The sequence below is a fragment of the Acyrthosiphon pisum genome, chromosome X, assembly GCF_005508785.2.
Source record: "Acyrthosiphon pisum isolate AL4f chromosome X, pea_aphid_22Mar2018_4r6ur, whole genome shotgun sequence".
Classification (NCBI taxonomy): domain Eukaryota; kingdom Metazoa; phylum Arthropoda; class Insecta; order Hemiptera; family Aphididae; genus Acyrthosiphon; species Acyrthosiphon pisum.
The window spans coordinates 16,476,050-16,503,005 of record NC_042493.1 but is presented as its reverse complement, the minus strand read 5'-3'; the positions used below and the strand labels follow the sequence as shown (position 1 = coordinate 16,503,005).

The 26,956-nt window shown below is 32.8% G+C and overlaps 1 protein-coding gene and 1 long non-coding RNA gene across 14 annotated transcripts; both read right to left on the bottom strand.

The window, feature by feature from the left end:
* Window positions 1-1,242: 1,242 nt before the first annotated feature.
* Window positions 1,243-7,352, bottom strand: LOC100569755. Of its 7 annotated transcripts, none has more exons than XR_510478.3 (5): window positions 7,338-7,352; window positions 4,418-7,278; window positions 3,058-4,038; window positions 2,386-2,980; window positions 1,243-2,308 (listed from the first exon to the last, which is right to left on the bottom strand). It is a non-coding gene; the product is annotated as an uncharacterized LOC100569755 (long non-coding RNA). The 7 variants fall into 7 exon arrangements; XR_003838788.1 differs by lacking the exon at window positions 7,338-7,352 and having other exon boundaries at window positions 4,418-7,078; window positions 7,168-7,182; XR_003838789.1 differs by lacking the exon at window positions 7,338-7,352 and having other exon boundaries at window positions 4,418-6,823; window positions 6,912-6,926.
* Window positions 7,353-8,297: 945 nt separating this feature from the next.
* LOC100569654 lies at window positions 8,298-26,742 on the bottom strand. 7 transcript variants are annotated; one of them, XM_029485979.1, is made up of 13 exons: window positions 26,379-26,742; window positions 22,739-23,253; window positions 21,735-21,964; window positions 20,758-21,063; window positions 20,542-20,646; window positions 19,696-19,968; window positions 18,641-19,049; window positions 12,971-13,380; window positions 11,181-12,048; window positions 10,829-11,024; window positions 9,798-10,751; window positions 9,630-9,731; window positions 8,300-8,597 (listed from the first exon to the last, which is right to left on the bottom strand). In XM_029485979.1, the coding sequence occupies exons 2-11, from the start codon at window positions 22,968-22,970 to the stop codon at window positions 10,700-10,702; spliced, it is 3,081 nt and encodes a 1,026-aa protein (XP_029341839.1). In that variant the 5' UTR covers window positions 22,971-23,253; window positions 26,379-26,742; the 3' UTR covers window positions 8,300-8,597; window positions 9,630-9,731; window positions 9,798-10,699. The 7 variants fall into 7 exon arrangements, with proteins under 7 accessions (XP_029341838.1, XP_029341839.1, XP_029341836.1 ...); XM_029485976.1 differs by having other exon boundaries at window positions 9,817-10,751; window positions 10,829-11,089; window positions 26,379-26,728; XM_029485977.1 differs by having other exon boundaries at window positions 9,630-9,728; window positions 9,817-10,751; window positions 10,829-11,089; window positions 26,379-26,728.
* Between the last annotated feature and the right edge of the window lie 214 nt (window positions 26,743-26,956).

The following is a 26,956-nucleotide window of genomic DNA, read 5'->3' as shown; positions in this document are numbered from 1 at the left end:
GGAAATCGATTTCAAGTAGACTTGATGACGAATTCAAATCTGTTTTCAGAATTCTTATCGCTTCATTAGATCAATTAGTATGTTTGGCAAAAAACACGTCTAAAATATTATGTCACGCGTGTGTTAGATGAAAACAGAAAATCACGGTATCGAATCCCCTTAAGATGACGCTACCATACATTTGTTGTTTCCGTCCTACACGCGCACGACATAGCAAATTGTCGTTCACTAGTTTCAATAGTGTGCTGTTAGTTTTGATACTAGAGTGAATTGACCTATTATACAAATTTTAGGTAAGAACATTATATGTGCTTAACCGTTGCTGATTTTACAAAATTTTAATTTTCAAGCAAGATATGTTATGTGAATATCAAAAATTAAAAATGCTCATAACTCGCATGGAAATTAAAAAATCGAATGAAAGTCAACGTTTAGGCACAGATAATGTTACTATATAAAAAATGTATAATAGGTCAAATCACTCTAATATCAAAACTAAAAGTACACTATTGAAACTAGTGAACGAAAATTTGCTATGTCGTACACACGTAAGACGGAGACAACAAATGCATGGGTAGCATCCTCTTAAGAGGACGTCACACCCGCACGTCTCCGTCATACAAGTAACATAGCAAATTTTACGCTCAGCAGAACACATTTATCTCCATTAGTTACCACCCACATGTGTTGTCTCCGTCTTACACACGTACGACATAAGACATTTTTGTTCGCTAGTTTCCATAAGGTGCTGCCAGTTTCATATTAGAGTGAATTTACATATTATAAAACTTTTAGGTAACAACATTATCTGTGTTCTCCCTTCGTTTTTTTACGATATTTTAATTTTAATTGAGTTATAAGCATCTTCAAACATTAATATTTTACATACTGATAACTCACTTAACGAGATAACACAGATAATGTTGTTACCTAAAAGTTTGATAATAGGCCAATTCACTATAGTGAAAGATTTTATGTATAAAATCAAAAATGGCTGAAACTGAAAATGAATTGAAACTAGCAAACGAAAATTTTCTATGTCGGAAGTGTGTAAGACGGAGTCAACACATGCGTGTGCGACATCCTCTTAACCTTACAAAATTAGATTTTTAAATTTTGAATATTAGGAAATTTTAAATTTTAATAATATTGATATTGAAAAATTAATAAAAAATGTAAGGAAGTCGTTTTCAAGTAAATTTTATGACAAATTCAATATTAAGTTTTCAACTAAATTGTATGACAAATTCAAATAGGTTTTCAGAAATTTTATCGGATAGTAAGTTATTTAATATGATTGGCAAAAGATTGATACTTTTGACCAAAAAAGTACAAAACAATTAATATTTGTGTCATGCGTTGTTGATATGTTCGTTCATGTACGGGAACACTCTGCTATTTATTTTATACACAGTCACTCACACATAATATTATTATGATCACCTACATATTTATACAACCAGCACACAAACACAGAAAATTGCCTATATTGAACTCCTTAAAAACGACACGTATCGAATCTCCTTAAAATGCTGTTTTGTTACGACTTAAAAGTTACAATTCTTATTTAATTCCCATCTACTAATTGTTTTAACTAATACACTAATTATACGATGTCCATGATATTTCAATTATTTTTCTTGCACCAGCAGCTGTACAACATATTTTGTTATCAACCACGGGTTAGTAAAAGAAATATCATGTTTGAGGTAGGCATCCTAGGTTTAATGTCTCCAAAAAAAGGAGACATAATTTTTGGGTTTTAGTCTGGACAAATTTTCGCTTTCTTTTAGAAAAATCCATCATGACTTTATGTTTCTTATTAAATTTTAATTTTATAAATAATTCTAATTAATGGTTGATATTAGATACATAGGTAGTTAAAAGGTCGATCATTCAACTTATTATAATCATATACCTTACATATCCAATACCAATCCACTTTCCCGTCGCCGGGATACTCGCCGCCCATATTTCTTCACCTGATCTTTTCCAGTGTAGATGCTGGACAACATTTGTCTTCAGCTACAGTTGTTAATTGTATTTTTTTGGACGGCGAGTATATGGTGAGTTTAACGCCATCACCAGGGCGAAAATTGTGACTTTTTACGCATGCCCAAGTCAACGTTATTTTTGTTAATGATCTCTATGTGGTTGTAGTAGTTGAATGTTGTTTGTAGTTGGTCCAACTTGAGTTGTAGTTGTTCTAATACTGTAACTGTTGAATCTTTAATTCGATGACGATGGATCTCCCTCCAGAAGTCTTGGTGTACATTGGCTGCGCGACTTCTCCAAAACCAAATCTACTCTATCAACAAATTATTTAACTTCTTACAACACATTGTTTCAACAAGAATTATTTTATAAAATTTAAGTAAAGCACACCTTTCTATGCCATCCACTATGAAAAGGTTACTGAAGTAAATTTCGCCCAGGTTGTTGTGGTGGTTGATGTCGATGAAATTACCGATGGAAACTGATTAGTCGCTGTTTTTATCGTCGATTTTGTTGTCGATTCGTAATGACTGAAGGTTATGGTGATATTTCAACACAACAATTATTATATTCTTATAATACATCCGCATTACTCATTCAATACATTATACATGTCCTCTATTAAAGCGCTATAAATCATATTCGACAGTCACTGCCTTTATGTATTCACTCTCTCTTCTCACTCGGAAGGCTGACAAATTTGTATTAAACTTAACAGATATTAAGTATGTTTGAGTGAGAGGTGAGTTTAACGCCAATCACCAGGGCGAAAATTGTGACTTTGACGCCTCACCCAAGTCAACGTTGTTTTTGTTAATGATCTCTATGTGGTTGTAGTGGTTGAATGTTGTTTGTAGTTGGTCCAACTTGAGTTGTAGCTGTTCTAATACTGTAACTGTTGAATCTTTAATTCGATGACGATGGATCTCCCTCCAGAAGTCTTGGTGTACATTGGCTGCACGACTTCTCCATAACCAAACCTACTCTATCAACAAATTATTTAACTTCTTACAACACATTGTTTACACAAGAATTATTTTATAAAATTTAAGTAAAGCACACCTTTCTATGCCATCCACTATGAAAAAGTCACTGAAGTAAATCGGTGTAGGTTGTTGTGATGGTTGATTTCGATGAAATTACCGATGGAAACTGATTAGTCGCTGATTTTACCGTCGATGTTGTTGTCGATTCGTAATGACTGAAGGTTATGGTGATATTTCAACACAACAATTATTATATTCTTATAATACATCCGCATTACTCATTCAATACATTATACATGTCCTCTATTAAAGCGCTATAAATCGTATTCGACAATCACCGTCTTTATGTATTCACTCTCTCTTCTCACTCGGAAGGCTGACAAATTTGTATCAAACTAAGTATGTTTGAATGAGAGGTGAGTTTAACGCCAATCACCAGGGCGATTATGTTGATATAATATAGATAATTCTGCATGTATTTAGGTTTAGATGATGGTTATAATTCTGTTTCAACCAATATAATAATTATTAATTTCTATCTCATTGTATCATATACATTTTGTTCCCGCAACTATACTTTTATTTATCCTGATAAATTGAAAGAAAATTTTTTTTGACGATGATGTCAGCTGTCACCTCAAAGGTTTAGGAATTAATCATATATGTATATTTATTAAAATTATTACCTCTCTTAGTAATTTTAGCTTTAACTCGAGAATACTACCAAATTCCATATACAATATAACTATATAGGTCCCTAGGTTCATTAACACTGTTATATAATAAAAGTTGCTAAGTACAAGATGAATGTTCGTGTATTGATAGCTATTAAAAACCTATTAAGTCATTATTATATATTTATTATAAATATATATAATAGGTATCTAAAAATATATTTCATTTTCAAGACAGTCTAACCTAATACTAATAGTATTTGAAACCGTAAAAGTACTCACTTAATTTATTATATTATTGATTGAATATTTGAAAAATAAAAGACAGCAATAGGCACATCCTATTTGAAATCCAAGAAATGCAGGTGTGTTTTGCTCATGTTCTATATAAAAAAAAATATCACATTTAGGTTAGTAAAAGTATGTAAAATTTTAAAAAATGTAAAATGTATTATAATAATTTAAAATTGAATGATAGAAGAACAATTTTAAATGACCGATATGTGAAAATATATATTATTGTTGTGGATAAATATATATTATTTAAAATAATTTAAGAATATTGATCCCTTTTTTTATTTTGAAATTGTTTACATTTGAACTTTTAAATTAATTGTAAATAGGTGTGTTTAATATGATTAGGTAGACTTCAAATAAAGAAATAAATTGGTCAATAATGTTTAATTTTCACCCAAGATATTTTTAACTGTAGATCACATAATTTTACAATACAATATTAAAATAAAATGAAAAATAGCTTACCTTGATAAAAGTAATCTGGAAATTACTTCTGGGATTTTATAATAAAATAATCGCGGACCGTTTGAATGTTTTGTATTGTTCTAAAACCTCGAGAATTGAACGGTAAAATACACACGATCATTTTTAGAACCCGATGAAATTATATTTATTTATTTTTATAACTTTTATTTTTCGGCCAAGTTACATGCTAACTTTTTGTATTTTAGAGAGTATTAGGAACAGGGATATCCTATTCTCAATACTAAGTAAAATACTTTGGTTCTTAAATAATTTGTCGAAATGCTTGTGAAAAGTGTTTGTTTGTATGTATGCGGTTTTATGTGTGCTCGGTTGTTAAATTATACCACCTCACTACCAGGGAAACCGATAAGAATGTTTCGCGATGAGCGAGAAGACGATATCCATCTTCTCTGTGGGGGGGGGGGGGAGTAAAGTTCTCAACTCAATTACGTTCTACCCCTGGCTCAGCGCCCACAACCGCTGGTGAACCACCTAGTCGGAGTGCAGCGCTATTGATTGACGCGTGCATAGCTACGTTCGAGCCCCCCGATGGCCGAAGGTTTGCGGCCCTCTACGCAATTGGTCCATCATTGGTCATCACTCCACCAGCATACAGCTAGCTTTGCTCCAACTACAACAACGGTTTTTACAACAACCTATTTGAATGACGTCCGACGGCGCCAGTGCATTATCATAGGCTCAGGTGGATGAAATTCATCTTCACCTTGGGCTTTTGAAACACTGGACAGCCGTCATCCTCAATCAGCGAAACGCTAACCGTGGTGACGACGGTTTTACAACCGCCATTGGACGTCTAGGCTGCTGCCAACGGTGCAAAGGTACGCGGTTATCTACCACCGGTGCGCAGCCGTCGCAATACCAGCCGTGAAGCCGATATCGGTCAGAGTTCCACGGTCATTCGACAGCTCGTTAACGTGATGCCGCTTACGGGCAATAAAGCTAAAGCGGTCGAAATTCGACTTCAACAGTTTCTTCGGCCACGTAAGTCTACCGTCGTCCATGACCAGCACGGGCCAGTCAAGGGGACGGTAGATATTCAACCACCAATGCACATACGGACGCTAGTAGACACGCCATGGGCAAAGGCGCGAGTGACGAAATAAATCGCCACTGGCCTTAGACGCGTCAAACCATTGTCTTCGCCAATGCCGTTTGCGCGACAGCGATGTTTAGAAACCTACACGTGATATCGTATAGGTACTACCGACGGTGATGCGAGGGCTGAGGCCAAACGAAATCAATCGCCAACCACAGGACCTTCACGCCGCCGGGTCCATCACTGCCACCCTCACAGCGTTCTAAACTATCCTAGATGTCACTAAACTTATGCCATTGCTGTCGCCGTCATTCATCGATGAATGTTAATTTGGATCAAAAGTATGTATCTGTAAATGAAAAAATAAAAATAATTGTTAGTATTAAAAATTAGCACCTAGTACTATTATTTTATATATGTGAATTAAATACAAAAATAATAATTTGTTTGTGAAGAACCCTTAATATTGAACCTATAATGAGGTAATAATAGCTACAATACACGTTTACAATGCAATATTGGTACCAATGTGATGAAATAACAGTATGCAGTGATTTTACACACATGGTTTATGTAACTATACACTCATATAAATATATTGTATATGAAGCTTATAAATCTCGATGTTAAAGTAGCTGGAAAAACACACAACGAGTATATTTTAATAATAATTATTATTATAATATTACATCAATACTCTTGTATTAATACCATAATCCACCAGTGCTGATTCTGAACAGGTTTGATGAAATGTAAAAAATAAGTTATCCTAAAGACTCACAACCATAATTTTTCACACAAATACATGTAATTGTGTCATATGGGAAACTTTGTTGAATGTCTTCACCGCCTAAGTGTTGTCATGACATACTTGTTAATCTGGAAACTTCCAAGACTAATTTATTAAAACTTTCACTATAATAGTAGTATTTAACAATTTTGTTACCATTGATGCTCATTACAGCGACGATGATAACTTTATGGCGGTTGGTAGAACTGTGGTTGAAGATATTCAAAATGAGTACTTATCGGCCATCATTTACACATCTACGATGGTCGTCCCAAGGTGGTGTTGGTGTACTTACATAGGCAAATATATAAACAAATAATGAAACGGTTATATAGTGGCATAGTGCACCTATAAATATATAATATTGAATGAGACTATATGATAATGTTATTATAACTTACCCTTTTGAACAGCTTTATACTATGCATATTGTATAGCCTGCAATATGAAAACAGGTTGTCTCTGACGGTAGATCTACCATAGCAATTGACAACTTATATTTAGTAATGGTTTCAGCATCATTAGTAGTTAGTTTGTCTTATTGAGATACACCAAACACCTATTTAAATAAAAATTAATGTGCACTTAATTATGTAATGTCAAATTAAAATTACAGTTGGCAAAATATAAACAATAGATAAGCATACTATAAAAACATATTTGTTGCCAACCGCAGTCTCTGTTGTTGTAATGGAGCCTCTAACTTGGTTAAGTGATGGTCAGCGACAGTTAATACAACTTAAGAAGCTATCCTACTCTTCAGTATATTTGTTTGATGAAGGTTGTTTTTCGATGAATTGAATTAAAGAATACACTAACAAACAAAGTCAATTAGTGGCGGTTGAATATATTATGTATCTACTATAAATTTGCCTTATTATCATAAAAAAGATCATTAAAAACCTTGGTTAAGAGATGGTCAGCGGTAGTTTATTCAACTTAAGAAACTGCTCCACTCTTTAGTCTATTTGTTTGATGAAGGTCGTCTTTCCATGAATTGAATTACAGAATATACTAACAAACAAAGTCAATAAGTGGCGGTTGAATATATTATGTACCTAATATAAATTTACCTTGTTATCATAAAAAAGATTGTTAAGAACTTTGGTTAAGTGATGGTCAGCGGTAGTTAATCCAACTTAAGAAGCTGCCCCACTCTTTAGTCTATTTGTTTGATGAAGGTCGTCTTTCCACGAATTGAATTATAGAATATGTTAGCAAACAAAGTCAATAAGTGGCGGTTGAATATATTATGTATCTACTATAAATTTACCTTATTATCATAAAAAAGATCATTAAGAACCTTTGTTATCATATTAAATGTACCTATCGTTGTTTAGCCACCACCCTTTTCCATCATCTGTTGTTGATACTGGCTACTCAATTGCAGTTTTTTTTCAGTGAGCTCCGAGATCATATATATACAAGTAACCGAGAATAACAACAGTAAATAATGAATATTAGCAACTAATAAGTAGTAATATTATATAAGTCAATTAAATATGTACCTTGTGTAGTTGTGTGACATCCTCACGGTATCTCTCCAAAATTACTTTTGTTCAATGATTTGCAACTACATATTTTGTCAAACTAGAAAATGTCATCCATTAAACTTAATTATACTCGTATTCTCACTAAAAACATTCAATATAATTACTTTTGGTAAAAAAAAAAAAAAAAAAACATAAATTAAACATTAGATAATTTTTGAGATATTAATATCATATTAAAATTATTATTGCAAATGAATAAACATAGGTACTGAACATTTTACTATTTTTCAAAGATTATAAGGATTTAAAAAAAAAGGTATTTATTCAACGTTCTTAGTGAGAAACGAGTACCTATAATTCATTTTACAATACTATTTTATTATTTTCAACACCACACAATAGTAATACTTACTTCACATGTCAATAACATGGAAAACCGATTAACACTTTGGTCAATTTGACATAGGTACCTAATATGTAATTAACCTTATTTTTCTGAACTATTGTATGAGTTAAATAGGACAGACATATTTATAAAAACAAAAAACTCAATTGTATATACGATAAAATACAAATAAAGTATATTGTAATGAATAATAATAATAAAATAGTACATCTTTTAACAATATCAATGAGTAAGCAAGCACTTACAGAAACACGTTTTAAACTAAAATCGAATAAAAATACAAAACCATCGTGGTATAAGTAAAAACAGTTTTAAACAATATTAGTAGTTATTCATATAAAACTTAGTCTAATATAACAATTTATAATGATTGTATAAAAATGTTAAATGTTTTTCAAGTACAGAGATGGTCCTCATATTTCTAGTTTGCATGGCTAGAGTACAACATTTTAGAAAATAACTAAATTAGTCTGATTATTAAAGGAACAAATTCCAAGGCTTGTTATCTTGGTAACGTATCACAGATATTAAAAAAAATTATTCAAGAAAAATTTTAAATAATTAGGACCTGATTTTAAAGCTAATCCACATAGTTACTTATTTTAAAAATGATATAACAATATATTTTTTTAATGTTGCATTTACATTTTTTTTACTTATATTAATTTAAGTATCTCATAACTGGGATAATTTCATAAGTTTTTTGCAGCCATTTTCTACCATGTTTCATTTTGTTACTGAGATAACAAACCTTGGGGTTCTTTTATGGATTTTATAGAGTATCAACACCAACACCAAAACCAACACCAACACCTGCACCACCAATCAGAAGTGAATATAAGGGTGTAGATACAAAAAGACGTTGATTTCAAATAAACACACATGGTATGAATAAGATTACGATTAAGAGAAATATGTGTCTAGTAAGAGTTCAATAGATTTTGTAAAAATATGTAGTTTAAATTAAAAAAGTAAATTAATGTTGCAGACTTAAAGAAAAATCGCCAAGAAAATATTATTATAGAAAAGGGGTTTTTATGGGTTTTTATTTTTGGTCAAAAACCAATGTGTAGCATTCTCAAAATATTTGAACATCTTGACAAATTTTATTTTAACTTATTTACAATATTCAAAATTCTACAGAATTAAACTATTTGTGTAATAATCTTACCTACCCGTCGTCTACAATTTGTATTCTGCCACCATTAGCATCACAACCTCTTAATACTAGGCACAGTTAGCATTTTCATAGCGAACGTCAGAACCAATTTGTAGATGAAAGGTTCTTGGGAGTAACTGCGGTGTAGTAATAAACAAGTGATCTAAGCTGTAATGCAAGGGTTTTTAATATGTCAGTGTGTATGAGATGTTTAAATTGTCGTATGTTGTGATGGGTGGTGTGGTGACTGGTGATGTAGTTAATAGAAGACCGGGTAGACATGCGTATTGCGTATACAATTATTTACGTTAAGATGTAAATTATGTATCTGTTGATTTCAGAACTTGAGCAGCGTTTTACACACATGTCCGTAGATAGTGAATTTCAAAACTGTTAGAGTGCCTGTCTGCTGAAAACCAAAAATAAATGTATTTATTAGTATATATTATCAAATAAAATAAATTATTAGTAATACCTAAATTAAGTAAGCTCACAAAATTCTTCAGATAACCGTGTTTAATGTTTTCATCTCCATTCCTCTAGAAATGATTGGTCAAGTGATTTCAACAACAGTGGTCTTCAGACGTTAATGCATTTGGTGTTCGTCAGGAGTCATATGCTACTTTTTGTTACCATGAAATAAACCATTGTAAGGGTCACTGGGATGTTGATGGAAGTAGTTATTTTTAAACCATTGATGAGGTTTAGTTACTGTTACTAATCAGCATATGAATTCAATGATGCATGTTTATTCATCTTGGTGGTCACACTAAGGCAGTCGGATGAAACTAGTCTTCAACCACTTGTCAATAAAATATTTTTCATGATCAATGTAGCGTGTATATCAAGTCTAGTTGCCTGGGATATATAATTTTTAAATCAAACTATCAAAGTCATGGTGGATTTTTTTTTTAACTGCAGCCGAAATCCATTTCACACAATAATGTCTTCTTAAATTCTAATATTAATCATTCTTAATTAATTATTTTGTATTTGAGAATTGAGTGTCCATTATATTATTTTATCAACACAGTATAATATACAATATATTACTTATATACACTTTGTAAAAGTTTAATCGATAAACTTATTACTCGCCGAAAATGTTTATTCACCAGTTCTTCTTGCTTCAGAAGTTGGACAACATTTGTCTTCCATCACGGAATCATGTTTATGTATGTTTATCGTCGACAAGAAAATAGTGAGTTTAACGCCATCACCAGGGCACAATTGGTGATTTTTAACGAATTCTCCAAATTAAAATATGTTTCTTTTTTTATTGATTATTTTATCGATGAACCCAGTTTTGCTACAAGATAGTTTAATATGGTTTATAGTTGTTAATCAAACGTGAGGAGAGGTAACGTCGTGCCTGTTTTATTTGATGATGATGGCTCTCCAGAAGTTTTGGAATTCACGTGCAGCACATCTATTCAACCAAACAAACAAACAAAAATTAATTTACTTTCTGTACAAAATGTATTTAACAAATGTAAGTTAGCTTACCTTCTAGAACCGTCCACCATGGACAGGCCACCGCAGTAAATGCGACGCTCAATGCAGGTGGTGGTGGTGGGGGTTCGAGTGGTTGAGGTCGGAATTGCGGTAGTGGTAGTTGCCGATGGAGTTGCTGTTGGTAACCAACGGGTTGCTGTTTTGATTGATGATGCAGTTGACGGTTCACAAAGACAGGCGTCAATGACTGCGAATCACAAAAATGTAAGTAATTATCGTGTACTATCCTCGCTGGTGTAGATACTATTGAGCCTGTAACATATGAGCATACATATTTTTAACTAACAATGTACTTATCATTTAAATTGCTTATTGTAATTTATAGTGATAATTTTATACTTACAGTTTTGATGTGGTTTACGCCTTATATCAGTGGCCATAATCTCGGTCGTCCATTCAACCATATCATCGTCTTCGTGTTCTGCCGATGAGTCACTTTCACAGTCATACCTGTCCCAATCAGCTACTGGATCACCGGCGTTACCCCGTTGCGACCATTCTCGGTCAGGGTCTTGGCCAAATGCCGCGGCAGCAGCAAGAACGCCAATAAATTCGCCATCACTGTCTTGTTCATCAGAGTTTGATTCGCCATGGTCAGAGTTTGATCCCGAACCTGAACCGTCACTATTCTCGTCATCGGTGATTGTGCAGCCATTTCCACCGGCACTGGAACTTCGACGGCGATCCATGGTTGTGATAACCTTTCCATTTGGCTTTCGTTTAATATTCCTATAACGTCTTCTACGCCGCTTGTTTTTGGTTCGTGTCCACCAGCCACTCGGACTCTTGTGCACGTACTGCACAAAACCCGATACGGCCGCTTCCGCCGCACAATAATAAGGAATAGGTGGAGGTGGTAGCAGTTGAGGTTTTTGCTGATTTTGATTTTGTTTAACAAGGCTACCGCCACCACACTGATCCAGTCCATCACTCTCGGACCAGGCCCGATGTGGATGTTGCATTTTTCCAGATCTCCCTGGTGTCAATGCTACTGATGATAATCCTCTTACACTTCCATACCTATTTGGTTGCTGTTGTAATCGGTTTTTGTAGTCATTCTGTTGTTTTCGATAATTTTTCTTTCCATACATGCTGTTATAGTTATTGATCTCATACTGTTGCTGATAGTTCTGGTGATGTTCATCTGTACCGCGGTCATCGTCATCCAGTTGATCGAAAACGGATGTCGAGCATGGGTCACTGAGTCGTCTCTATTATTTCCATAATTAAAACAGATATCATCGATCAATGCAATTAACAATGTAAAAAAATAAAGACTATTTCACTATCGGTAACTAATGTCAATAATCTGTATTATAAAAATGTTTAATAGCAAATTACCTAATTTAATTCTCACCTCACAAGAATTTTATTGCATAAAAAACTATTGTTGCTAAATTGTTATTAAATATTTTAAATGTTTATCGACAATAATGTTTTAAATATGCTGGTTTAACCCATCATAAGTTAATGAATGTAGGTACCTACGCTTGAATATGAAAAATAAAACTTAAATTGAATACAATTAGTAAAATGATTAAAATAGATCAGTACCCATACTATCCCAGACAGCATTTTGTAATGATAATATTATAATAGTAATATAATAACGTTATACTAATATTATTCGTTATTATAATGTTATAATAATATTATTAAACAAAAAATTGCTGTCTGGGATAATGAGTAATTGGATATATTTTAAAATATATAGCCCAGTCACATAGCATTGCAGATTAAATTTACAAGTTTAAGCTCGAACTTAATTAAAAATTAATATATATTTGTACAATTTTGATAATATTATATAAGCTTATGCTTTTATAGATTATTAATCTATATTTGTGGTTATGATTTTATAAATTGTCTTGGAAATATATCACGATTATATTGTATCAATATTATTATTTTTATTATTATCATCGTATTGGAACTACTAGGTCAAGATGACCTCCAATTATAATGGAGAGATATACTTAATATTTCCAGTAAATCTGATACACAATTATAAACCATTTTGAATTTTCAATACTAACAAGTAAGGGACTTATGAAAATGAAATATGTTTCCCCGTCCTATTAGATTCCATTTAAAAAGTTCTAATTTGTTATTGAACAACGAAGTATGTATTACCGGTCTGCCGTCCCGACGTCGTTGACGTTCAAGTTGTTGCTGCTGTTGCTGTTGATAATAATAGGATGGAGTCTGAGGTGTCTGCTGCTCGCTGCTGGCCGCCGTTTCATAGTCCCACCCGTAATCATAGAAGTCTCCAGGTTCAGAAGCTGTGGCCGTTCCAGTATAGGACTCGAGCTGCTGTTGTTGGTAACTAATCACTGGGGTGTAACTATCATTTGCGTGGTCATAACACGAGTTGGCGGTAAAATCAGGGTCTTGATCGTATCTGGTGTCACCGTAATCGTCCTCTCCACCACCACAGCACTGTTGGTGATGGAGATGGTGATGGTGATGATGGTGGTGGTGGACGTGGTATTCAGAATTACTATCAACACCCGAGGCGACCGTTTCCATTCGCTGTATTGGTGCTGTTAAATAATTAATTTAATACAAATATCCGCGTGATAAGCAGAAATGTTGTGTTAATGCTACCGTTCGTAAGAATAATGTAATGTAATTATTATTATTATCATAATAATTATTGTAAGAATAAGCTTTTGATGGAACTACTATATTATATAACCCAAAACACTTGCGCTCGGTTTATTCAACACGATGCGGAATTATGGCGAGGCTGAAGTAGAAGGTATGGTGTATAAATAAAATACAATTTACTAATTTTAATGTAACTGTGTAAAAATGAATGATTAAAGGCGTATAGAATTATAAATAATTTGTTGATATTCACAACGAAAATATGATAGCTGGACATAATATGTGTGTGTGTCCCTATAGCCTAGACGGTACCATTTATCGTATAATACCAATGTCCTATAATACCAATGAGTAATCAATTTTGTCTAGAATAATTATTTATATATTATTAATACTTTTAATGATCACACAAAATAAATATTAGGTAGGTATGTCCTAAAATATTTCCAAATAAGTTTGTTATAATTTCAAAATAAATGTTTCTAATCAAAATATGGAGTAAGAACTGCTAAAACCATGTTTGTGACTAAAACAAAAATACAACTAATAATCTATCTATAACGATTCAAAAATATTTCATGAAATTATAGCACCATGGCTTTTAGCACAGTGGCTGTTCTACATTATCAAATATTTGACTAACTTTTTAGGTCGAACATTTGCAGCGGCGGAAGAAGTTCACAGTGCACATTGTGAACAGACAAAGTATTGTATGGGAGAACATTTTGTTATTAAAGATAAAATTCCTACATTTTTTATGAGAAGAAGCAGTAACGACGATAATAATCAAAGGCAACTCTATATCATGTGACACTTCTGTATTTGTTTCTCTATTACCTACTATAATACGCTACGATGCTTTTACCTACATACACATGCATTGGCGAAACACTAAGTCTACAACTACAATATACATTACACAGAGATACTTACGAAGGCATACATATTTCGATTTTGGGCTATGGATTATAGCTCTGCTGATAGCGGCTGGTCGTCCTAGCGCCACAGTCAGATCACAAAACATAGTGTCGTCTTCTGTACGGAGTGCAGATTTTGACTTGCCCGAACACTATTTCCATAGATTGTGATCTATCAGCAGTGACTGCTCCTAGTATATATACACGTACTTGAAACCTTACTATGAATGTTCTATTTACTATTCTGATGTTAAATATCAATACGACGCAAATTACAATAAAATATACACGAGGGACTTTGAGTGGTAAAACTCGTATAGGTAGAATATTAACCAAATACATAATCGTAAATATCCTAAAATAATATTAATAAACTCGATATACCTACAATCTACATACGGTTTAATTTTTCAAGGTCTACCTCGCGGGGAAACATTTAAACTCTATTCCATTTAAAAACAAACCCGGTGGCGTGCGAAAATAAGCTCGTGGTCAGCGCATCCCTCTTATGACGACAAATAGCCTAAAAGTTTCGATATGTCCTAAAGTCATTATTCGTCCCCGGACCTAACACCCCCGAAAAAAAAACCCAAAGCAAATACTTATTTATAATTGTAGGTACATCTTAAATACTCATAACTCGCTTTAAAATTAAAATATAATAAAAAGCCTATATAATATTGCCTAGATAATAATATTGTCTTTAAATTTTATAAGAGGTCAATACACTCTAATTTTTAAACTAACGTGGTCTGTAGAGCGTTCAATTTTTCATTTTTTTAAATAAGTATTTTCATTTTTATTTCTTATTTAAAATGACTTAAATATTTATACATTATATTACTGTGTAAGTGTTTTTGAGGACATAGTATATTATTTACCGTTTCCACTTCAGGTTAACATTTCATAAACAGATCGATTTCGTGTACGATTATACGAGTATTAGTTATACTGTTTCCGATCAGATATCAAAATTATATTATAATAAATAAATATTAAATATGTTTGACTATTAAAAGTATCCAAGTGATACTTTAATTCTATAGTTAAATCTAGGCAACTTTGTTACTTGGAGTCGTTAAAATTACATCCCACTAAATATAAATAATTTTAGTGTTATTACTTTTTCTCGTCTAGATAATATTATTACATATAAATTATTATTATAAAATTTATAATATTGTAGTATATTAATATTGAATATTAATAATTTAGTTAAAAAACTGTTTAAGATTCTCTGATTCATAAACAGGAATACGATTAGTTTTAAAAATATTAACTCATTTAAAACATTATATTATTTATTTAATTTCGCTGTTATATTTGTCAAATTGAGATTTAACTTACTGTACTATTATTACTAAAGGGTACTTACACGTTTATAAATAAATATCATATAATATACTAATATGTACTTATTTATCAATATAATAATATAATAATTATCACTCAAGTTTTATATTTTTTTATTATTATTAATTATTATTTTTGACAGCTGTATCCAATAGTTAGGTATAGCCTTTGGTATTTCCCCCCTAGACTCTGTATTACATAGGTTTATAGTTTGGTAAAGAAACAATACTTCACAAGTCAATAAAGCCAATTTTTATATAAATGTAAATATAGGATAATATAAATATTATTAAAACAATACCTACAAAATGATATCATTAATATTCAATATGGAAACACGTGATATTTCTATCAAAACATTGATTTACGCAGTATTTTATATTGTGGCGATACGCCATGTAAAATGTTAAAATGCGCCAACTGATTAAAATGGAATTACTTTTAAGTTTGTATTTTATTTGGAAATAATGAGCTACACTTGATATTATTAATAAAATATTACACCTTTTTTTTGACAATTTTGAAATACATATCTCGAAATTGCATATTTTACTGACAAGATATTGCTTCTTTATCAACGATAATATAATTTTACTGTCCAGATATAATATCATGCAAAATAAAACCGATAGGAATAATTTTATTTTATGGGCATAGTGGTCGGAAATCACAACTAATATAAGTTTAGTGCGGCAGTTCTAGAGACTAGAGGGTACTACATAATACACTATATTATTTTTTTTAATTTCAAAAATACTTTTTAAAAGCCCTTGTTGAAATGTAAAATCCTAAACAAACATTTTAAACCTTGGAGAGTCCACTAAAAATAATTTAAAATTTAAATCATGAGTCATGCACATGGGAGGCAGCGATGCGTGCGTTGAAGATGGAAAGCTCACCGCCAGAACAGCTGTCCGGATGCATATACACTCCGCTATTCCCGTTATTTAAATCATGATCATAGTGTGAATCGTAACTATGATCCTAATAGAAATAACATGATTAGCAGGACGAGTCCAGATGTATACATCGACACGTGAGGTATCATAAAGTTCCTAAGCTTATGGCGAAAACGGTCAAACCACTTAATAAGACAAACTATAAAATATCGTTTTTGTGCAAACAATGAAACAAACAAATATTGAACCAAGTTCAGAACAATGTTTCTACTTTAACTAAAACAAATTTTTCAACGTGTTTTTATTGGCCTCGAAAATAATTAGATCCACGACTGCAATGTCCCGAACATTTATGAGAATTTTGTAAATGCCGAATGGTATAGATTTATCATGAATAATGATTAATGACCATGAATGGTGCAAAAGAAATATATTAATACACCAATCTAATGATATTATGGGTACCTACAAATAATAAACATTACGTTTCAGTACCTCTATCGCATAATTTTATACGTATTTACTTATATAATATTATATTATATCTTTGAGTATTATCTATTGTATGTTGTGTGTTTTTTAATACATACAAAAGGCTTGTACTGTAAATTTATAATAAATAAACTAATACAAGCAAATAGTACGCGTGTTGTATGTAGTTGTGACTAATTGTTAATCATAATAGAAAATTAGAGCCAGGTATGCATTGAATTTTTTTTTTTGCAGAGTCCTTTTACAAAATATGTGATTTGTAATTTTTACAAATTCACTGTACATAGTGATGCAAATATAATTTTTAAATATTTAAAGTAGGTATCTGTGTATGTATTAGGTAATTTATATAGCAATTATTAAATACAGTGCTACCTACTTATCAATTAGTATGTACGAATTTGAATTAAATATTTATTATTATTTAGTACTATTGAGTTAGTTAAGATACTATATAAGCTTAATAATATAATATATAATAATAAATACTGAAATGCATTCCCCAAGTGTGTTAAACACATTAAACAATAATATAAAAACTACTAAGTATTCGTGTCAGATTAAATCACTCGTGCGCATATCATACATTGTATATTGTGCTGTAATTTTAATATGTACATATAGAAGTTTTTCTTTTTACTGAAGAGTGAGTGTAAAATATTAAAAATGTACGTTTTGGGATGATAACATTCCACTTGAAAAATACTTTACGACATTATGGTACTTAGTATGATATTAACCTGGAAAACGCCATGCACAAATAGAGGCATACACAACAATTCGCCTGGAAAAATTACTAAATAACATGCAAAAAAACTTATCTGAAATACTACGAATTCATAAGGCGCCTTAAAAAAAAAATGATATAAAAAATTTGGAGTGAGAAATTGGGTATAATTAGGTTTGAGAATATCACAATCTTTATGACCTTACCTACTATGACAATAGGATCTAAAACATTTAAGACAAATAATCCAAACAGGTTTTAAAAATCCATATTCCATATTAAATTGATTTAGTATGTTGGAATAAAATCCGGTCTTATTAGTCCGATTCGAATCTCTTTAAAAATAATTTAAAACGAACCATCCACCATATCATATGTAATAAAAGTACCTATATAATATTATTATGAGTAAAAGTTCATATTTACATAACGTTATTTTTCAGTAAAATTGTTATAAAACTATTCTTATAATTTAAATGTAACTGTGCGAGAATTAGGTTATCTAAATACAGTGTTTAATATTCATATGGTATTCTGTCCATAGTATGATAATAACGCGTTAAAAAGAACAAAAAACATTGATTTAGTTTAGGTAGTATTTGGTATTATATTCAGATCTCATTTTTACAATTCTAGAATTTTGGGTTAAAATCCTATCGGACAAATTCTCGTTTTCATATTTTTTTGACGTTCACATAAAAAACAATCAAGATAACAATAATGATAACAATGATAATTATAATCACAAACACTGACGTAATACGATGATAGCTTTTTGTAAAAAAAAAAAGGCATTTGTACTTACCGAGCGTGACAGCCATCTGGGCCAGGCCCTTCGTGTAGTCGTAGGGGTCATCACCGCAGACGCTGACGTCATCAAAGTCGAAGTCATCACTGTCGTGATTTTCGTCGTCCGATGACAATTCGCCACCGCCGCTGTCATCGTTGTCACAACTCGGCCGACAGCCACGCACCGTCACGTACTCGACGCGATCGGCATCGGCGACGGTGGCGTTGGTGGAAGAGGCAGAACCGTAATAATAATTGTTATCTCGGTAGTCTGACGACGGGGCAGAGTCTTTGCCACTGACGAACAGAGCCGTCAGCGATGCGGACAGGGCGGCGCCCAGAGACGATTTCTTGCCGCCCCGTTTCCGTTGCTGTTGCCGCCGCCGTTTCCTTCGTTGGCGTTCCGCGTCGCGGTATAAGCTCATCTATAAACAGGACATGGTCACTAGGTCTCAAACATGAGTGTTGTTACGTCACAAAATATTAAACCCAATATTAATTTCGAGGACAATATCAAAATCAGAAATTATCGGTAGACAAAACTCTAGTGTTGAAAAACATTTTAAATTAATGATATAGGTAGAAACGTGTTTTTATATTTAAAAGAAAGATTTTGGATTTTGTATATCGAAATGAGTAATGACTAAAGTTTAATCGATCTAAAAATATATTAAACAAATTCCGAATTTTCAGCGAGTATTATTAATTATTTATCGATGACAACGACTCGTACAGAGATTCAGGCTCAAATATTGAAAAACATGCATTACTTATTTGACGATAATATATATATAGGTACACCTTCTGCATGAGATATGAGACGATAAATTATATAAATGGTTTCTAATTATTCATCTCTCTTCACACTGAATAAGCCAGATTAGGTTCATTCATTAAATTATGTCCAATACAGTCTACCCATGTTTAAGACTTTGGAACATTTTTCACGGGCGTTTTTGTGGGGTTTTGTTTTAAGTTAAACGACATTTTAAGAAAAATGAAAATCTAACTACGTAGTGGCGTTATTACATAAAAAAATTGGGGTGTAATGGTAAGTCTTAATCTAATCACCTTGCACTCGTATGCTGCGCGCACCGCAGCATAAGGGACGGCGCCGGTGAACAGAACAGCTCTGTTTAGATTCTGTTGTACTTTCACGGGCACCGATTTGTTACGATCGAACAGGCTGCAATTGCTGCCATCCAGATCGTACTCATCGGAGTCGTTGCCGTCTTCGATGTCGTTATTGAGGTATTCTTCGACGATGGTTTCCGGACCCGGCCAAGCGGCCACCAGCTCGGCGCACACTGTCTGTCCAGGGCGTACAACTACCGTGCGGAAAGCCTGCAGCGTTAAGGACAATGTGAGATTATTAAATATTGTTAGTGACAATTAAAAAAGTATGTAACAATTTACTTGACAATTGGCAACAAAATGCAATTAATAAAAGACGAGATCACTATAATAATTAATTAATAATTATTATTAATTGGTGTTCGAATTTCAAATTATTTTAAATACATACTTATATATTTTTTTCTAATTCTAATGTAATCAAATTTTAATAGACTATTATTAGAGACTACTATTACTATTAGAGAATCATATTTCTAAAAAGGTTTGGACGAAATTAATTTAACATTTAGATAGAAATCTAAAAAACATATCGACTGAGTTAACTATTTCTAACTATTCTAGTACTGAATTTATGTTAAAAACGAAAATTTGAGCATGTTATAAGATATTAAACGTTTACAACTGTGCGTCACCATACATATCTGGATATCTAGTACCACTGACATCGTTGACAAAATTATACGCTTCAAAATATTACTTTGTATGATAAGTGATAACCATTGATATATAATTACTAAAGTTTTCATAATCAATGGTGATAACATAATATATAGTACCCACCTCGGCGAAATCGTCGACGGCCCAACACAAGGCGGGGTATACCGGCCGCTCTCTAGGACCCTTTGCCGCGTCCATACGCCGACCACTAGTTGATGCGTACACTGTCTGCTCGTGCCAAAAAAAAAAAAATAATAATCAACAATTAAAAATTTAATTAGGAAATATAAGAACTATGTCAAAACAACGCATAAAATCCGAGAGAAAATAAACACTCACGTGTACGTGGCGTGACAGCAGCTGCAGGTCGTATTCGCAGTCTTCTTGCCTGTCAGCTGATACGAATTCTCGTGATCCGTCGTAGCCGCTGAAACAGGCAGAGGCAGCTGCCTTCCTGGGTACACGCGCACACACGGCCACCGTGAGCGTGTACCGTAGCCGATGGACGATGGCGTTCAGACACACTGTGTGCCGCCACAGAACGGCCGGATCGCCGATCGGCAACATGGTCGGCTTTTGCTGCTGTTGTTGCTGCTGCTGTTGGTTGTGTTGTTGTTTTCGGTAAGCCCGGGTGTCGTAAGTGACCTATACGCCAAGGTGCGTAAGTAAAGAAAAATCGAAAATATTACAATATATCTAACTGCGGGCGAGCTCTATTAAACGGTGATATCGAATCAAGTAGCGTATTGTTGTTAACATGATACCATTATTATACATATTTTGGTAAAGCCGTGTAGGCGTATAGCACTAAAAAAAGTTATAAATTTGACGAATTTGACGGAACTCGATTGTTTTAGTCTGTTAAGATGACATTTTATTGCTAAGCTTAATAAATCCCAACACGTTTAGAACTTTAATATTAATATTAATGTGGTAGGTAATTTGTAATAATATAATACCTATTATGGTCTCAAAATTTTGCTTTGAAATTCGAAATAGGTAATAAGACAGATATAAATAGGGTGACAGGGGCATCCCGCAGGGAAGGGGCTAAGGGGGCAATCGCCTCCTTTGTAAGTCGTGAGATGTTCTGTTTTTGCTAATAGATGAATACATTTTGCTAATTGTTTGTACACTGATTTTACAGACCGTTGATACTAACGTCAAACATATAGATTATATATTAAAGTTTTTGTTTAGCAAAGCGGTATTCAAAACTAAAATCCCCCCCCCCCCCATGTAATTGACCTGAAGAAGTCTCACTAATGGGTTATGGATATTAGGTACATGTATAATATTCATCATTGCATCCTTACCCGTCGCCGACGTTGTGAGGACAGTCGGCGCTTAGTGCACTTGCGCTTATTTCGCCGGCGCCGTACGAAAAACAACAAATCGTCTGAGTCGGCCGTGGTGGCGGTCCTCGTGCAGTCCTCGTCAAACACGAAGTATCGGAGGAATACGTCGGTCCACCAGTACGCCGAGGCCGCCTCGTCGTCGAGCTCAGATCCGGTGGATGTAACTCCAGTTTTAGTCTCTGCTCCTTCTAAAATAATGAAAATGAAGAGCATTACAAGGCGTATAAATGAGCGAAAACGAAAATATTAGTTTAAAAACGTGTGAACCGGCCAGGCCTACAATAACAAATGTGTATGGGTTGGCAAACTGCCTATAAATGTTGCAATTTTGTATTATTATTATTTTTTTTAATATCCCTCAAGGCCTATACACATTGTATACACAAATGTATACACATTACATTACAAGACGTACTAAAAATGAATCAAAATAGCTGTTAATTGTGTAAGAAATGTAATATTATAAGAAAACAAACAACCGTAACTCGGAACTAGCTAAAATATTATACGAACAATAATCGATGCTCGTTTACATTACCACTTTGGTATGTCTGCTCGCACATCCTATAATAACGACAATCAAATGTAAAAAAAGAAAACATAGCTGAATTGCTTTAAACTCAAATCAGTGAGGGCACTACAATATAACGACCGTATCTTACTCCCATGTATGTATAACGATTTTTTAATTTAAATTTTCGGAATTAAGGCTTCAACAACTTAGGTCATTAGCCTGTTACTGTGGGAGTGGGTGCAGTTGGTTCGGACACGCGTATGTGTGGCAAGGATTTGTCACTAAAACCCGGGTGGTCACCCATCCGGGAACTAGTGAGACCGTCCGGTGAGTACACTCAAAACACGTTTCGTGACTAAACCCACCAAAACGGTTGACCAGTTAAAAAGATATGGAAAACCCACCACTAATCTTGTAAATTACATATAATATTATGTAAGACATTTACCCGTGGCCGAAGTTGGAGCTGGACGTTGGCCGTTTTCACGGCGTCGTCGGCTCTGCCGACCGCCCGCGGCCACGCGTTGCCGTTCCCTCTGCCGCTGGAAAGCGATGTCCGCCAGCAGACGGTCAACGGACGAAAAAGCCGTTGTGGCTGTGGCACGCTGACCTCCGACGCCATCGACGTGCAAGGCGGACGGCCGCCGACGGGCGAATGCGGGCGACGTGGACGCCTGCATTGCGATATTTGTGTTGTCTTGTCAGTCAGTGGTGATTGTGGTGGTAGTGTTAGTGTTGGTGGTTCGTGGTAGTTGTGGTGGTTGTGGTTGTGGTGGTGATGTTGGAGGCGTTATTGTTATTGGCAATTACGGATGGTGACGATATTGTTGATGATCGTCCCGGACAGTGATGTCACGGCGTCTGTGTGTCGCGTGCCCGGATCTTGGTAGTGGTGGCTGTGGCGTCGTGTTGTCGCTACCACTGCTGCTACTGCCGCTGCCGCCGTCTCCGTCGCCGTAATATCTATACTTACGAAAAAACATATTGATTATTTAATATTCATATTTTCGAGGTTGACACTCCGACCAAGCTGAAGTAACCATGCAAACATGATGCAATATAAAATAAACCACAAATGCGTAATAATATTTGTCCACCAAAGTCAGTACAAGGTTCATTCATTCGCTTTGAAATAAAAATAATAATAATGTAAAAAACACGATGAACGATGATGGCCGTTGCGGTCATGCGAAAAAAATAAAATATTTTATGTAGGGCTAGGATTTATATGCAAAGGTATGTTTTTCTTTTACAAATTTGGTTAGTTATTTCTTGATATATTCAGAATAAATGCATAATGGATATTTTATTGCATTATCTTAACTCGGCATGTAAACATGAAAATTTCATATTTTGTGGCATTTTTATATAATATTTGAACGAATGTATGAACAACGAAATGTTTAACGAATAATGTAAACACTAGATGCCACGTAATATTATTATTCTGATAATTATATACAATTGCATTAGATCAGTGATACAACTTAAAAATCGATTAAAAATGATATCCATTTATTTGAAAGTAATACCTAATCTATTAAAAATTCCATGCATCTATTTGAAAGTAATGTCTAAAAAAAAAAATTAAGCTTACATAAAAAGTAACTTCTGTTTTCTCAATAAATCAAAATTAAAATATGCTTCACTTTCATTCAATGATTGTTTGGAAATAATTGGTAATTTCATTGCATATCTTACTAAGTATTTTATATTGTATTATATTATATTATACTTATATTATATTTATATTATACCTCCTAGCCCAAATAATAATTGTTAAAAATAAAGCTACCTACTCAAAAACGAGCACTTGTAACACCTAAAACAATTTATGATACAAAATAATAACATAACAGTTCAAGCTTAAAAAAAAAAAAATAAAAATCAAGTATAATATTGTTGTAAAATTATGCTTGTGTGCAGTATAGTATAGTAGTATAATAGGCCGTGTGTGCTGAAAAACGCAAATGGCATGTGCGTAAAATAGTAAAAATCGTTCGATCATATAAATGATTTTGACGGTGTCTTTTATTTAGGTATCAATAATTTAAATGTAATGATCGTGATTACGTAGGCATAACTATACTTAATAAGTCATATATTTATTATATATTATATTATTAACAATTATTATTAACGTGCATGTAATAACGCTATTGAACACTGAAAATATTATGTAAAATATATGAAATGTTAATTAATACACACCTACTATCATCTGTGTCGGAAATCATGTGGATATACATTTTGAATTATCTTTCATCTTTTCCAAATAAATTGAACTGTAGATTGTAGATAAGCGATTTTTTTCAGATTTTTTAAAATTATTTAAGAAAAGATTTATTTGAAAAATCTACAAAATGTATAATTAGGTATGCTTTATTTAATAGAAAACATTATTGATATTGTAAATTGTTTTATTTAATTATTTATAAGCACAATAATTATGATATTTCTATTGAAAATCGATACTAGATAATAGTATAAACAACTATTTAAGAAATGCACAAACCAGTTTACAGATACGAATATACTATAGTCGATGTTATTACAGTAGTATTATACAAGTATAATTTTCTACGTATTGTAATACCTAGCCTACTGAAGTTTTGTTGACAGGATTGTACTGTTTACTATTAACAGACTATATTCAATTCTTTAATTTTAGCACAATAAACAACTTGATACTTATTAATCCAATGGCAGATTTTAATTCCAAAAAATATTTATTCAATAGAATAAGATCGTACGTACAGCGTACTAATCATTAAAACCTCGATTAAAACAAATATGATTTCAAATTTTCATTGCTTTAAACTAATCGAGTGAAAATATGTTTTTATACAAATAATGTGCAAGTATTACCTACATTAAGTTTATTCTAATATGTTATTTTTTATTTATACATATTATAGTACCTACTTAGTACTTATAGTAATAATTTTATTATCAATAGTACCTACTAGGTATTTAGTTTTACATAGTACATTAAAAATGGGCTTAGAAATAATACTAAAAGTGAATGTTTTTTCTTTACATATTTTTTTAGTAATCTAAACTTAACAAGGTAGTTTACGATGTCATTTTTTACGCATTCGCATAAATTATTAAAATGTATATTAATGTACCAAAAATAATTTATTTTAAATAGTTTCTAAAATATCGTATATACAGTATATTATGTTATAGTTAAAGCTTAAAAATGTAATGTATATAGATACAAAGTAATTACAAACACAAATATAATATACGGACAAATGTAAATACAAGATCTTAACAAATAAAAAAAAATTTGTATTGACATCTGAAGTTAAACATTTGACGATGATAACGAAAATTAATAATCGTTCTTTCCAACAATAATTTTAATTAATGTTTGATAAAATTCAACAAATGTAAGCACCTAATCATATAAATTAGCATAACGACGTAAAACATTGTAAATAAGTAACGACTATCGTTCAAATAATATGTAAATACATGCGAAACAAAGTGTTTGAATAAACTCGTAGGTATAGGAATAAGATTAAAATAACATTATTTATACTTATTGCCAATTTGGTGACCTGATACATCATACGATATTAAAGCAAAACTAGTATAGGCCAACTAGATAATGGTCTTTACACAGGCCAAGTAATATAAAATATTCATCGATATTATTTTGAACAGGTATCGGACGATAAACTGCAGATGACAAGACGGATAATAATAATATATCTTTGGAAATACCGAACGGACGACAGAAGAAATACCAAAACCTATTATTAAAGGTGGCAATCAAATTGGTAAAAATTGTTGTCAGATAAAATGTACGCGAATAATATTGTGATGAATAAAAACGTACGCCGAGTGGTGTTTACTTTCAATTTTCACCGCCGTCTTCCGGTCGCACAAATACGCACGCACACATACACATATTATAAATACACACAAACACACCCCCGATCGATAGAATATTATATTGCGACGAATTATTATTATAAAACCAAACGGTTACGGGGATGATGACGGATATAATAATTATTACGACAATATAAATTATTATGATTCACGACCATCACAGGGTTCGCGTAGGTACATACCTATAGTTGTGATAGTACGGTGTTCGCGTGGTGTGTGCCAATAGGAAATTAAGATAATTATGTTGTGATTAGTAAGTAATACATAAAAACGATATATTCCGACGCACTACATCACTACACCAGTCACGCGTATATTACAATAACTCAATTATTATTATTAACGTAAATCGCGTGATTTTTGCAAGTACAACGCAAAACAACACCAAACAACCGCACAGGAGACTCGTCGTCTACAACTGCCGTCGAACGGACGCTAGACAGTAAATAATAATAATATTATTATGATAACAGAAACGAACGGCGGCGGCGGCGGCGAAATATCGATCGGGCGGGTTGCCGCCACCACAGCGCGAGGGTGGTGAAGCATACGAGTTCCGCGACATTCATGATAACAAATAATAATAATAATATTATTTATTTTATTATTATTATCATCGTTTCTATGGGCCGCCGACGAGCTATCTTCGACCGCCTTATGTGTTCCACAGATGGCGCGACCGTTATGGGAATCATATTATATAATTATTATTATTAATACGCATATAATATTATGTTATGATTTATGGCAATAAGAGGTT